The sequence below is a fragment of the Castor canadensis genome, chromosome 1 (assembly GCF_047511655.1).
Source record: "Castor canadensis chromosome 1, mCasCan1.hap1v2, whole genome shotgun sequence".
In the NCBI taxonomy this organism is placed as follows: Eukaryota; Metazoa; Chordata; class Mammalia; order Rodentia; family Castoridae; genus Castor; species Castor canadensis.
The window spans coordinates 53633361-53649781 of NC_133386.1; the positions used below are offsets into that span (position 1 = coordinate 53633361).

General features: G+C 38.2%; 1 protein-coding gene across 3 annotated transcripts in view; it reads right to left on the bottom strand.

Moving 5' to 3' along the window:
* Positions 1 to 2631: 2631 nt before the first annotated feature.
* The window catches only part of Armc2 (armadillo repeat containing 2), a 117699-nt gene continuing 103909 nt past the window's right edge, over positions 2632 to 16421 (bottom strand). For all 3 annotated transcript variants that reach the window (XM_074077091.1, XM_074077103.1, XM_074077098.1), the window contains one exon: positions 2632 to 11403. In XM_074077091.1, the coding sequence (XP_073933192.1) occupies positions 11246 to 11403 (158 nt within the window). In that variant the 3' untranslated portion in view covers positions 2632 to 11245. The remainder of the gene's footprint in view (positions 11404 to 16421) is intronic.

The window sequence follows — 16421 nt, forward strand, 5'->3', positions numbered from 1 at the left end:
AACTCCTGCAATAGCTAACCCATTCCTGTAATGGAGTAATACAATCATAGGGCTCTACCCCCATGAAACACCTCCTACTAGGCCCCACCTCCCAACACTGACAACACATGAACTTTTGAGGGACAAATGCAAACTATAGTAGATCTCTATACCTTTGAAAGAAGATAAAACTCTCACCTTAGAAATTATCTTCAGTATTTAAAAAATGTGTGGCTTTTGGTTAGCTCAGTGATACATATGTGACCTAACCCACTGAACTTGCATCATGCCTTTGCCATCTTCTGTTTTCTCCTGTTATGTCACCATAGCAATATAAGTGAATCCAACAAGGAAGATTATATTGGATATAGTTAAAATTTTACTCATTCTCCTGTTCTTTGTTATTTACTTTTTTTTTTTTTTTTTCTGGTACTGGGGCTTGAACTCAGGACCTACACCTTGAGCCACTCCACCAGACCTTTTTTGTGATGGGTTTTTTTGAGATAAGGTCTCAGGAACTATTTGCCCAGGGCTGGCTTCCAACTGTGATCCTCTTGATCTCTGCCTCCTGAGAGCTAGGATTACAGGTATGAGCCACCAGTGTCCAGTTTGTTATTTACTCTTTATCTTGAAAATACAAAATTTCTGCTAGAGGTTCTGATTAGCAGAAGTATCACAAAACAGGCTCAACTAGAATGTGTTAACTTTGTTGAAGCTTATAATCACCTAGAAATATATTTATTGAGTAAAATATGTTTGTATCTAAAGTAATAAAAAAATACATGTGAGGCAAGGATATGGGGAAATGGAGCCCTTATACACTGCTAGTGAGATTATAAATTAATCTGTCCACTATGGAAATCAGTAGTTTGGGAGTCCCTAAAAAAAGAATTCCTGTATGATCCAACTGTATCACTCCAGAGTATATACCCAAAGGAAACTAAGTCAGCATGCATTAGAGATACCTGCTTATCCATGTTTACTGCAGCACTATTCACAGTAGCCAAATTATAGCCAGCATAGGTGTCCACCAAGATGAATGAATAAAGAAAATGTGAGATACACACACAGTGGAGTTTTATTTAGCCTTAATGAATAAAATTATACAATTTGCAGGAAAATGGAACTGGAGGTCATCATGTTAAGCAAAATAAGTCAGACTCAGGTAAATATCACTTATTTTCTCTCATGTGGAATCTAGATTTAAAAAAAAAAGACATGCAAGTAGAAGGGAGACTTTGGGAGGAGGAAGGGGACCAGTAGGAGGGATACAGGTAGCGGTGGGAACAGGAGACAGTAATGGGAGGAGTGAATGTAATCAAAGTACATTATATACATGTATGAAAATGTCATAAATCCATTAAAATGTACAGAAGAAAAATGCATGTAATAGAAAGTTGCTTCCAATTCAACAGGTGCTTCCTGTTACTCAGAATGTTTTCTATAAATACACAAGATTTCTAATATTACTATGTAATTTCTAAAACAGATAGTTTCCAGAATAATTGGGGAAAGTAGTATACCCTAAGGTGTGCCAAAACCATCCTCTACCAGAGGAAATATTTTCCTAATAATCATGGAGAGATTTCTAGTTGAGGTTCCAGGATTCAATTTTTTTAATCTGAGTTTTGGTAAAATTTGAGGACTTTTTTTTTATTAAGGTAAACTTAATAAGTATCTCACACTGTAAGTATGGACTAAATCCAAACATTACTATGTTATTGTGAACATTACTATGTTCACAATTACTTAGGTTTAACTTCATATATAAGGTTGTATTAAAAAAAAAAAGGCCAATTCTTCTAGTAGTTTAGCTGCTCTCAGTTTTGAATCAGATCATGTACAGATGATAAATCTTGTTGGAAAACATATTTTCCATAAAGATTCAACTCCATAAAGTTTATTAGCATATGTGTAAGTATGTGTGAGAAACAAGGGAGCAAAATGCAGGCAGATGGAGAGTAATGTCAGCAAGATGGTGGATAAAGAGCTCCATGTCTTCACTCTCCCACAGAGACACTAAAGTTAATATGTAGACCAAAAAACTTTGCAAGAACTCTAGAAGGCAGTTGGGAAACTGCAGCACACAGGCAAATGCAAAGCCATGAGGCTGCTACACCAAAAATAGGGAAATTGGTGGCATTTTTCATACCTCTGCCCCTTCCCAGCATAGCATGGTATGGTTGACAGGAAATCTCCCAATTCCTAGCTCCTCCTCCAGGAAAGAAAAAAAGGTGAAACTGCTGTCCAGTGTTCTGACTTGGTGTGGGGCTACCTGAGGGACTGGCTTCTGTCTCACCTGACCCGGAGCACTGATACTAATTGGAGGCCAGTGAAAACAGGGAGCATGTAGCTCTGCAGGCAGGCAATGAGAGAGCAATAGGGTACAGATGACAGGAACACAAGCACAGGGGAGCTTCTGAGGAAAATACAGGCAGTTAAAGCAGCTACACACACACTGGGCATAAGCCCAGAGAAGACACATCCACAGAAGAGGTACTAGAACCTCCACCCAAGCTGATGACTCTCTAAAGAATGGAAGAGGTAACTATTTAATCACATGCCCCAGTCTCAACAAAAGATCACAAGCTTACAAAGAAATCAGGAATCATGGTTCAAAGAAACAAATCTCCAGAAAGTAGCTCTAAAGAAACACAGATCTCACAAGGTTCACACCAGTAATCCTGGTTAGGAGGTTGAGACTGGGAGGATTATGGTTCAAGACCAGCCTAGGCAAATAGTTTGTGAGACTCCATTTCCAAAATAACCAGAGTAAAATGGACTGTAGCACTGGCTCAGGCAGTAGAGCACCTGCTCTGCAAACACAAAGCCCTGTGTTCAAACCTCAGTCCAGTCAAAAAGAAGAAGAAGAAGAAAAGCAATGCAGATCTCTGAATTACCTGCCAAGGAATTTAAAACAATTTATCTAAAAGATGATCAGTAGGCTAAAAGAGAAGAGATAAACAACCAAATGAAACCAGGAAAATAATGCATGAACAAAATAAGAATGTCAGCAAAGAGATAAACTATAACATAGAAACAAATTCTAGAGCTGAAAAATATAACTGAATGAAAATTTATACCAGACATGGTGGTACACAACTGTAATCCCAGCACTTGGGAGGCTGAGGCAGGAAGGAAGGAAAGAAATGAGGGAAGAAGAGAGAGGAAAGGAGGGAAAGAAAACTCACAAGAGGGGTTAATGGCAGAATTCATCAGGTAGACAAAAAGAATCAATGAACATAGAAGAGGTCATGTGGATATGGAATCAGGAACAAAAAGAATAATGAAAAGTAAAGAAAGTTTAAGGGAATACCATCAGACCAATATACATGTGGGAAGTCTTAAAAGGTGAAGAGAGAGAGGGACAGAGAACTTACCTAAAGAAGTAATATCCATTCTGGTTTTTTAAAAAATAAATTATTCTGCTTGCTGTATTGTAATTATTTACTTAATCTATCTCTCCCACTAGCCTGTGAGAATTTGCTATCCTGTTGGGTATGGGATGAAGTGGGGTTTTTTTGTTGCTTTGATTTTTTCAGTGCTGGGGATTGAACACAATCCCCGCAGTCTTGCTTATGCACACTAAGCAAGCACTCTACCACTGAGCTACATCCCCAGCCTCTATTTATTGCTTAAACACTACAAACACACCAAAATTGAGGAAAGAAATGGATGTACTAATTCAAGAAGCTCAAAGAGCTACAAATAAGATAAAGCCAGAGACCAATACTAAGACATAAATAAACTATTGAAAGTCAAAAACAGAGAATCCTGAAAGCAGCAAGAGAAAAGCAACTCATCACTTACAAGCAGCACTGTAAGATCACCAGATTTCTCAGCAGAAATCTTGCAGGACAAAATGCAGAGAGAAAATATTTTCAAAATGCTAGAAGGAAAAAAAAAAAAAAACCCTGTTAACCAAGAATGCAACATCCAGGAAAGCAGTATTTCAAAAATGAAGGAAAAATTAGGACTTCCATTGCTGAGGGACTTCATTACCATTAGACTAGCCTACAAGAAATGCCAAAACAGAATCCTGTGTTAAAGAAAAAGAATACTAGAGAGCAATGTGAGGCCATTTGAAAACAAAGTTCTCCAATGAAGATCAATATGTGGACAAGTGCAGAAATGTGTATTATTGTACTATTTGACACTGATGTTCACTTAATTCTTGTATAGAATTTAAATGACAGAAGTATGAAAGAGTATTAATCTGAATTAATGGGTACACAGTACATAAAGATATAATATGTAACTTAAGCAGGCAGTGCTGTAAAGGAGTTTTTATATGTGGTAAAAATTAAGTTGTTACCTGTTTAAAATGAATTGTTACACAGCTCAAACAAAATATTGAATGAAACATTTATCTGTATCCATCAATGTCTTTTTCTACATATAAAATACATATGTATAAGTATGTATATATACAATGTGTATTTATGGGACATATTTTAGTTATTAACAAGTATACTTCTTTCTAGTTAGCTACTATCCCTCTCTCCATCTTCCTCTTCTGCCTGGGTAATTAGCTGATATGAAGTGTTGGGATGGGAGAATGTAAGAGAATTTTAAAAAGCTAAAAAAATGAAGAAACTATTAAAATAATTCCCAGAAGGAAGAATGTACCATTGACAGATTTTATCTATTGATTTATTGAACACCCAAAGTGCATATCACAATAAAAATGAAAGGGCCCAGTATATACAGTATGATTCTTTTTTGTTTGGAACCACAAACTCCAACCTTCCACCCCCAACATATGCATGACTATGGGTAGAGGTAAAGTTGCATGTGTGCACATGAGGAAAAGAGTCATGGAAGGCCACCTGAAGAAAAGAGCATATGGAAGATGGAAAATAAGTAATGTCATCTTCCTACATTTTTACATTGTTCAGTTATTATTTCAAACATATATGGTTTATAAATAAAGATAATATAAAATGAAGTAAGCAAAATAATAAATAAATGAAATATATTGTTAGGACATTACAATGTTTCATATAATTCCCCATGACAACCACAAAGAAAATATCTTGAATATATACAGAAGGGAATGAAAAGAGTCAAAACAGAGATGATAAATTAATACTCAGACAAAATAGACTTTCAGTCAAAAACTGTTACAAGAACCAAAGAAGGACTCATTATATCATTATATAATAATAAAAGTTCAATTCACCAGAAAGCTGTAACAATTATAAACATATATGCTTCAAATATAAGAGCTCCTAAATATATGAAGCAAATATTGACAGAATGGAAGGGACAAATAGAGAGTAATATAATAATAGTAGGTGACATCAATACCCCACTTTCAATAATGGATTGAACAATCAGGCAGAGGATCAATAAGAAAATACAGGATTTGAATACCAGTACAGTAGTCCAGTTAGACCTAACAGATATATACAGAGCTTCTATCCAATTACAGCAGAATCCATATCTTATCAAGTGTTCATGGAGCATTCTCTAGGATTGAATAATGTGGGCCACAAGTCAAATTTTGAAAAGATGAAATCATATAACGTCTGTATTCTGATAACAGTGGGATGAAACTAGAAATCAATAGCAGAAGGAAAACTAGAAAATGTGTAGAAATTAAACAACATACTGTTAAACAATGAATTGAAAATGAAAATTTGAGGAAAATTAAAAAATGTCTCTAGACAAAAGAAAATGAAGCTGGTCACTGGAGGCTCATGCATGTAATCCTAGCTACTCAGGAGGCAGAGATCAGGAGGATTGTGGTTTGAAGCCAGCCTGGGCAAATAGTTCTGTGACACCCTATCTCAAAAAAAACCCTTTACAAAAATAAGGCTGGTGGAGTGGCTCAAGATAAAGGCCCTGAGTTCAAGACCCAGTACCACAAAAAAAAAAAAAAAAAGAAAACATACCATACAAAACTTACTGGATACAGTGAAAGTAGTACTAAGAGGGAAGCTTACAGCCACAAAGATTTACATTAAAAAAGAAGAAGACAGGCATGGTGGCACTTCTACCTGTCAGCACTTAGGAGGCTGAGACAGGAAGATTTTGAGTTTGAGGCCAGCTGGGCTACATAGCAAGTTCAAGGCCAGCGTGGACTACATCAACCCAGACTCAATAAAACAAAACAAAATGAAGGAGAATCTCAAACAATCTAACCTATACCTCAAGGAACTAGAGAATGAACAAACTATGCCCAAAGCTAACAGAAGGAACTAAATAGTAGAGCAGAGATAAATGACATAGCAGAAAAACAGAAAAAATCAAACTTGAGTTGGTTTTTTTTTTTTTAATATCAAAAAATTTGACAAAACTTCAACTAGGTTAAGAAAAAAATGTTCAAATAACTAAAATTAGAAATGAAAGGACAACTGATGTCACCAGAATAAAAATTACGAGGCTAGCATGAGTATTTGTATACTAATAGATTGGATACCCTAGAAATACATGCCTCAGGGCTGGCAGAGTGGCTCAAGTGGTAGAGCACCTGCCTTGTAAGCATGAGGCCCCGAGTTCAAACCCCAGTACCACCAAAAAAAAAAAAAAAACAAACAAAGAAATATACACCTTACTGAGTCATGAGGAAATAGAACAATCTAAATATGCCTGTAAGTAGTAAAGAGATTAAATGGCTAATCACAACACCAAAAAAAAGGACCAAATTGCTTCATTGGAGAATTTTACCAAACATAGTTAAATAATTAACATCTATCCTTACACTCTTACAACAACAACAACAAAAAAGAAAATTGAAGAGAAGGAAACACTTCCAAACTCACTCTATGAAGTCACCATTACCCTGATTCCAGTATCCCTGATGAATATTTTCCCAAAAACTCTAAATAAAACACTGGCAAATATAATTCAACAGTACAATACACCATGACCAAGTGGAATTTGTGCCTGAAGTGCAAGGATGTCCCAACATAGAAAAATCAATGTCATTGTTGTGGACAGGGTATCCAAGGAAGGTGTAAAATCATTTTGCAGATAACCTGCTTTGTTTTTGGTTTTGTTCCTGTTTTCAGTACTGGGAATTGAACCAAGGGCCTCACACTGCTATGCAAGTGCCCTACCACTTGAGTCACCCCCCTTTTGTTTGTGTTTTGTTGTTGAGATAGGATTTCACTAACTTTGGCTGGGCTCCTGCCTTTGCCTCCCTAGTAACTGGGATTATAGACATGCCCAACCACACCTAGCAAGTGACATATTTTTATAATGAGAAAATCCTGAAGATTCCACCAAATAATTTTTAAAACTAATTTTAAAAGCTCAGCAGGCTAAGGATACAAAAATCAGTTGCATTTCTTTTGTTAAGTTGTTTTATTTTTTGAGACAGGGTTTCACTATGTAGCCCAGGCTGACCTCAACTCACAATCCTCTTGTCTCAGCTTCTTGAGTGCTAGGATTACAGGTATGTCCCACTATGCCTGGCAATTAGTTGCATTTCTATACACTAACAATGAACATTCAAAAAATGGAATTAAGCTGGGTAGCAGAGGCTCACACCTGTAATCCTAGTTACTTGGTATGCTAAGTTTGGGAGGATCATGGTTTGAGGTCACCCTGGGCAAAAAGTTTGAATAACCCCGTCTCCAAAATAACAAGCAAAATGGACTGGAGGTGTGGCTCAGGCAATAGAGTACTTGCTCTGTAAGCACAAAGCCCTGAGTTCAAACCCAAGCCCCACAAAAAAATGGAATTAAAAAAATTCCTCATTTTACAACATCATAAACAAAAAAATACTTAGGAATAAACAATTAAGGAGATGTGCTGTAATCTGAATGTTTGTTCTCCCCTCCACTCCACCAAATTCATCTATTGAAACCTAATCTCCAAGTATTAAGAGGTAGGGCCTCTGGGAGGTGATTAGGTCAAGAAGTCTCCTGCTTCATAAATGGGATCCATGGCCTTAAAAAAGAGGTCAAGGAGCTCGTTCTCCCCTCTACCATGTAAGGACACAGCGAGAGGCACCTCCTGTTAAGCAGAGGGCCCAAGTCCTTGACTTTCGACTTCCCAGCCTCTAAAAGTGTGAGCAATCAACTTCTGTTATCTACACATTACAGTCTCAGGTGTTCTGTGACAGCAGATTGAACAGATGGAGACTAGATGACAGAACTGTACACCGAAAGCTATAAAATAGCACTGTGAGAAATAAATGGAAAAACAGGTTGCCTGGGTTAGAAGACTTACTATTGTCAAGATGCTAAGACTACTCAAAGCAATATACAGATTCAATGCAATCTCGGGCTGGAGGCATGGCTTAAGTGGTAGATGCTTCCCTGTCAAGCCTTGACTTCAAACCCCAATACTGCCAGAAAATCAAAAAGCAAACAACAACAGCAAAACAGATGCGATGCAATCTCTATCTACATTCTAATGACATTTTTTCTTGCAGAAGTAGAAAATGGCAATCCTACAATTCATCTCAAATCTCAAAGGACCTTGAATAACCAACCTGAAAAAGAAGCACAAACTTTGGAGTACACACATCCTGATTTGAGAAAATTATCAAGGAAGAGTAATTGAGCTAATATGGATATAATGTGGCATAAAGACAAGCATACGGTTAGGCGTGGGGGTGCAGTCCTATAATCCCAGCACTCAGGAGCCTGAGACAGGAGGATCATGAATTTAAAGCCAGCCTGAGCTACACAGCAACACTCTATCACAAACAAACAAAAAGACAAGCATAGAGACCAATGGAATAGAATAGAGAGACAAAAAATAAAACCTCATATATAGGGCCAAATGATCTTTGAGAAGTGTGCCAAGACTTTTCAGTGAGCAAAAGACAGTCTCTTTAACAAATGGTGCTGGGAAAAGTAGATATCCACATCTAAAAAATGAAGTTGGACCCTTACCTGAAGCAATATACAAAAATTAACTCAAGTCAAATCATGATGGTACATGACTATGATCCCAGTTATTCAGAAGGTGGAGATCAGGAGGGTCAGGGTTCGAGGCCAACCTAAGCAAAAAAGTTAGTGAGGCCCCATCTCAGCAAACAAGCCTGTGCCAGCATGCCTATGATCCCAGCTGGGAGGGAGGTGGAGGTATGAGAAACTTGGTCCAAAGCCAGCCAGGCCAAAAGAGTGCATAAGACTCTATTTGAAAAATAATTGAAAGGAAAACGGCTGAGGGAAGAGACTGAAGTGGTAGAGCACCTGCCTAGCAAGTGTGAGGCACTGGCTTCAAACACTGTAGCACCAAAAAGAAACAAAGCAAAACAAAAAAACTCAAAAGACCCAAAAGTAAGAGCTCAAACTCTGAAACTCCTTGAAGAAAACAGAGTGGGAAACTTGCATGATTGTTCTTGGGATTTGACGCTAAAACCACAGGCAACAAAATTAAAAACAGACAAGTGTAATGACATCTGCATGAAGGACAGTTAACCAAGTGAAAAGAAAACTATGGGATGGGAGCAAACACTTAAAAATCATGCATCAGGTAAGAAGTTAATATCTAGGATAAAGAACTCCTACAACTCAACAACAAAATAACCCATGGGCAAAGGATTTGGTAGACCTTGCTGGGAAGATGATACACAAATGTCCAGCAAGTGAAAACTGTGAAACATGCAACATGAACAGATGCTGAATGTCACTCCACAATGACACATGGTTCATACCCATTAGGATAGCTAGATGACAAGTGTTGATGGGGCTGTGGAGAAACTGAAACTATTGTGCTCTGAACTGTACCCTTGATGTACTATTACACTTCCTAGGATGGAAGATTCTATGTTATGTTATGGGGTTTTTTAAACTACAATTAAAAAAAAAAAAAGCAAGTACATGTTTACAAGGTCCAGCTTGCATGAATCTGAAGGGGAAGAGTTTGGTGTGGAGAAGAATGAGTGACCCACTATTCCACTGTGAGTTATTAGTTAGGAATACTGAGTGGGCGTGTTTTTAATTGAAAGGAGACTAAACAGCTTTCTATAGATAAAATACAGACTGCACCCTTAAATATTTGCAGGAAATTAGCCCCTCAGGAAGCTTAAACTGATTTCATCTCCTGGGCTGACCCCACTTGCATATACTTCCGGTTTATGGACTACGATAAAGTGAGTGTTCTTCTGGAATTTTGCTGAGCCCTGATCAGAGGAGAGTCCCAGATGACTCACCCTTACAAAGTCTATTTACTCCTGGAAATGTAGGTTACTCTAATAGGCTTCGATAGCCCATCCAGTCTGGGGCTGGGGAAAGCAGATCTCTGTCTCATAGTTACTTTCAGAGTGAGAGATGAACTAACTGTTAATAGCTTTTCTCCAAGCAGAGTGGTCAATTTGCTTTTATTTGCAAAGCTTCATTTGGCTAGTACACAGGATCACAACAATAATTTCAATTTCTTTGTCTTTTTAAATCATTTATTCAAAGGGGAAATTTGTCCTACCAATAGTGGCCACCATCATGTAAGTACCTACTAGGAGTCATACACGAACTGGGCAGCCAAACTTACCCATCTAATGGTTTGTTCTAAACCAGTCTATAATAGAATAGATATTCTTCTCATTTTGCAGATACACACAAGAAATCAAGTTACTTGCCTAGGCCCACCCAGCTAGCAGGGAAGAGCTAGGATTCAAACAGGTCTGCCACCTACCCATGCATGCACACTTTCTAATTCATTATAAAACCTCTTGTAGACACAGAGTTGCAACTGGAAGGATGGCAAAGTCCAGTTATCCTATTTCAAATTAAAAGAAGGTACAGTACCCTTTTCATCTATTTTACTCAATAAAGAATAAAGATGGCTCAAAGCAGTATTTGCGAAGTTTTTCTGCTTATTCCTTCTTAAATGAGGACCAGAAAGATCCTGGTGACTAGTTGGAAACTGATTCTCAGGTGTGTTGAGAATTAGTGTTGATGCTTAAGTAGATGATGTATTTAAGCTGATCACCACTCTTTGTATAGATAACACCTGAGTCTTCATTGCAAAGATTATTTAACTAATGAACTGGCAAGTTCTTATAGGCTAAAATTCTAAATCAGGATTTTAAGACTCGTACTAATTTAAGAAATAATAGAGTGAAGTCTTTAACTTAAAAATGCATATATTTTCATCTTACACTTCTCATAGCAGAAAATATAACATATATTCACTTTTCCATAATATCTAAAAAGAAGAAATGCTTATTTCTTTTAAAATAGGCTACTCGCTAAAATCAGTATTTTAAAAACTTGCAATATTTGTAAATACTGAAAAAACATTCATGCTTGTTACCACTTCTTAAGAATGAGGGAGGACTTCCCACTTCTGTCGATAATTTGTGTTAGAAAGAATGAATAGGCAGGGGCTCCATGTAGGTGTGGTGACTCTGAATTCGGTTTAGAAGCTGCTGTGCCACAGGTTTGAATTCAGTTTCCCAATGGAGTTTGTGATAGTTTTTTAGGTCTTGGTCAGAACTGCCATCCAGTGCTAGTTCTTCATCTGTATCAGAAAAATTGAAATGAGAGCAATTATTTGGAAATGCTATCCTACTGCACAGAGTTTAATTTTTGATGACATGAGTTAAACTCGGGTTTAATACCAACGTGACACAAGATAGGGCTTGGAATTAAAATGCTTTTTACTTTGTGTGTGTGTGTGTGTGTGCGCGCACATGCACAGTACTGGGGTTTGAAATCAGGGCCTCAGGCTTATTAGGCAGGTGTTCTACCACTTGAGCCACACCTCCAGCCCTTTTTTGGGTTTTTGAGACAGGGTTTTACTATGTAGCCAAGGCAGGTTTTTACTATGTAGCGAGAGGCCTCAGGCAATCCTCCCACCTCTATCTCCTAAGTAGGGGGGAGCACAGGCCTGCAAAAAAAAAAAAAAAAAAGCTTTTTTTAGTGGGAAAAAGTTATTTTTTTATACTGTTATTTTTAAATTGTTGTGCTGGGTGGGGTACATTGTGGCATTTACAAAAGTTCTTACACATATCAAATATATCATACTTGAATTCACCCCCTCACCACTGCTCTCCTTTATCCCCTCCTCTCCCATTCCTGGAATAGTTTCAACAGTCTCATTTTTGCATTTACATACATATGTACACAGTATTTGCCCCAGGTTCACCCTCTTATACCATTTCCCCACCTCCTCCCCCCTTCCACTGGTACCAATTCCCTGCCCCCCCCACCCCAAGGCAGGACCTGTTCCACCCACCTGTTCTCTGATTTTGTGGAAGAGAAAGAAATTATATTTTTGCTTGTTTAAGACAAAGATAGCTACACAGGGAGTTTCCTTTGCAACATTTATGTTGGGGTTATATTACAACCCCAATTGGTTCATCTCCTCTATTTTTCTTCATTCTACCTTAGTCCCTTTTTTTGATTGTTTTAAAAATTCTATATTTATTCTTATATAGAGAGTACATCAACCATAGTCACCTTCTCAGTTTCCTTCTTTTACTCTACCCCTCTCATGTGTGACCTCCCCTTAGTGTGACCTATTTTTCATAATATTGTTGTATTTGTATTGTCTGTATTTCACATATGAGAGAAAACATGTGCCCTTTGACCTTCTGAACCTGACTAACTTCACTGAAGATGATGTTCTCTAGCTCCATCCATTTACCTGCAAATGACAAAATTTCATTCTTCTTTGTGACTAAAATTCCATTGTATATAAATACCATATTTTCTTGATCCATTCGTCAGTGGTGGGGCATCTTGGCTGTTTCCATAACTTGGCTATTGTGAATAGTGCTGCAATAAACATGGGTGTGCAGGTGCCTCTGGAGTAACCTGATTCACATTCCTTCGGGTATATTCCTAGGAGTGGTATTGCTGGATCATACGGTAGATCTATTTTTAGTTTTTTAAGAAGCCTCCATACTGTTTTCCATAGTGGTTGTACTAATTTACATTCCCACCAGCAGTGTAAGAGTGTTCCTTTTTCCCCACATCCTTGCCAACACTTGTTGTTGGTGGCATTCTTGATGGTAGCTATTTTAACAGGGATGAGATGGAATCTTAGTGTGGTTTTGATTTGCATTTCCTTTATAGTCAGGGACGGTGATTATTTTTTCATGCATTTTTTAGTCATGTGAACTTCTTCCTTTGAAAAAGTTCTGTTCAGTTCAGTTGCCCATTTCTTCATTGGGTCACTGATTTTTTTTGGCAATTTAGTTTATTGAACTCCCTGTATAGTCTGGCTGTCAGTCCCTTGTCTGATGTATAGCTGGCAAAGATTTTTCTCCCATTCTGTGGACAGCTTCTTCAATTTAGAAACCATTTCTTTTGTTATGAAAAGCTTTTTAATTAAAAATCTTGGGAGAAGTTCTTTACTCTCTTTGGTTTTTCTACAAATATTGTTAAATAAGTTTGTTTGGTTGGCTGGGTTTTGGTTTTTTTAAGACAGGGTCTCACTACATAGCTCAGGCTGTCTTCAACTCAAGATCCTCCCACCTCTGCCTCCAGATGCTGGAATTATAGGTGTGTACTACCACACCCAGAAAAACAAGTATATTTTAGTTTCTTAATTTAAAAGGGCAATAATTTTCTCCAAAAAAAAGTATTAGATTGAAGTGAGCTCTTCTCTCAATAGTCAATTAAATTTACACATAAATTTGTATCCAAAAGTCAGATTACAACTTGTCAAAATAAACAAAGGATTCATAGGTTACTTCTTTACATGAAGTTAATTACTTCAATGTTTGGCAGATATGAAAGGAGTTAGGAAATCTTTTGGGAAAGTATGCCAGTTAATTTAGACACTCTACTGAAAGGTGAGGATGTAGCTCAGGGGTAGATCACTTGCTCAACATGTATGAGGCTCTGGGTTCAATCCCCAGCACTGCAAGAAAATAAACTTTACTGAAACTTAAAACTTTGGCTGAAAATAGCTAGGATACACTTCTTTGAAAATACAACAAATCCCTTTAAGGGCTGGGGATGTACCTAAGTGGTAGAGCACTTGCCTAGCATGAGAAAACAGCCCCTTCATCTGCCCCTCTTTCCAATAACTGAATGTTGAGGGGCTTAAGAATCCCAAGAAGTATTACATTCTAAAAAGTGGCCGAAAATAATGCAGAAAAGCCTTGCCAAAATAAAATGCAACTTTAATTTCATTCTTTTTTTTTAGTGAGACTGGGGTTTGAATTCAGGACTTAGTGCTTGCAAAGAAGGCACTCTATTGCTTGTAGTCATGCCTCCAGTCTATTTTGCTCTGATTATTTTGCAAAGTATTTATCCAGGCTGGCCTCAAACCGTGACTGTCCTGATCTTAGCTTCCCAAGTAGCTGAGATTACAGATATGAGCTGCAAGCACCTGGCTTTAATTTCATTCTTAATGCAAGGTACCCCTTGAATTCTGTAAATACCGTAAGAATATCAAACCTAAGTAGAAATATAAATGGCCACTTGTGTTTTTCTGTACAACTAACCACCACATTTTTACCTGACTATATTGGCATCACCTCCCTCCAGGTGACAGACTTCAGGCAAGTGCACTGGCCTTCCAGTCAGATTGGTTTGCCTCTTCCTAGGTCCATGGCCTGAGCCAAGCTGCTTAAATGGCAACCAGTAATGCCAAAATGACCACTAGTGTTGCTACTTACATAACTCACAAACTTTTCTTTCAGAGGGACAATTAAAATCCCATTATAAAGTGCTCCATCACTCTGTTTACATCAGATGTTCTACACTGAATATTTGTGTATGCTCCATGTGTACTTTGGCACGATGGGTTTTAGTGTTACCACCCAAGATAAGAGAGTGTGGAATCCCAGTTTGTACTTTCCTCCTCTCCTGATGACCAAGTAGACAGCTATGCAGCTCTGAGCTAAGTTCCAGGCAGACCCAAGCACAGCAGGGTGCTCCATGGAGACTCTGTAAGCAAACCTGGCTCTCCCCACCCACCCGTGAGACAACCAGGGCCTTTAGGGGAGTAGAATGCAGACAATGTTTGGTGCCTTCACAGCTCTTCCTGTTTGGCTAATTTTGGACAAGAAGAGCCTGCTAGACTCTAGTGACTTCAGATTTCTAGATCATCTTCCTGTTCACTCTTCTCTAACTTTGTGTGTGTGTGTGTGTGTGTGTGTGTGTGTGTGTGTGTGTGTGTGTGTGTGTGGTATGGGGCTTGAATTCAGGGCCTTGAGCTTGCTAGGCAGGCGCTCTACCACTTGAGCCACTCCACCAGCCCTTCATTCTTCTCTAGATGCATTTATAAGAAAGGAATACTCATTTTATGCCCCTCTTTCCCAAGCTGCTTATGGGTGAAAGTGTGGCCCAAGTACATTGCAGTTTCTTCTTCTGCCCAGGCCTTGGGTGGCTTTGGTGGTTTGGGCATATTCTCTGTTGTTTTTTAATCTAATGTTAAGACTATGTAACACTCCTTGACATCCAGCCTGCATAGAAATTAGCTAATCATAGTCAGACCATAGTAATTCTAAATTGGGTTAAACAGGTAACAATAGCCAAACAGCTACAGGTAAAAGAAATGCAGTCTGAAGTTTCAAAGTAAGGGCTGGAGGTGTGCTTCAAGAGGTAGAGCACCTGCCTTGCCCATGCAAGGCCCTACATTAATGGTTCCATATTAATGGAATGCGACAGAAGGGGTGAACTGATTCAAAGTACACTGTACGCAACTATGGAATTGCCACAATGAAACTGCATTGTACTATTATTGTATACTAATAAAAACCCCATATTACACCCTGTGTTAAATTCTTAAACTTGTACTGCAGAGTGCAGAAGAGGTTTGATTCAAATTTATATCTAATTTTCAAATTTACTGTGACCCATGGTAAGAAATACATTTTACATCATGACTTGCTGTGTATATACATACATTATACACACACATAGAGAAAAACAGAGACAGAGAGAGAAATTTATACAAATAACAAGTGTTTCACATTAGGACACTTACCTTTACTATGTGTAATACAGTCTGATATTTTTTTCTTTGCTATTTTTTTTAAGACGTTGGTTAGAATAAAATAAGTTGCTCTCATAACCCACAGAATAGCCAATATTCTTCAGCTTTCTTTGTGCAGCATCTACTTCCAAACACTTAAATTTGGGGTAAGGTATTAAAAAGGATTAAAAGACTCAAAAGAAACCTGTCAGTGGCCATGATAATCCAGTTGTCCTTGTGGATCAAGTGTCCTGCAGTGTCAATGAATGCTCCCCCTGCTTGCTGCACTATTTCCTAGTTTGCTGTACAGCACAGGTTGCTGATAGAAGGATCTGTCATTGCCCTGATCATTCTCTTACAAGGCACAGTGCTTTCTGGTTCCAGAAGCACCTGATGGCTCTTTGGCATAGGCCTGCTGATGTGATCATCCAGCTGGAACATCATGCCCCACTCTATGCTTGTCACAAAACCTGAGTGCCAGGTCCTGAGTGTATGATAAGCATACAATAGCCTGGTGTTCTTTATGTGTGCAACAATAAACTGCATACACCCATCTGAGTGGGACTCATGGTGGACTAGAATGCCAAGGCCCACCACTTACAGCT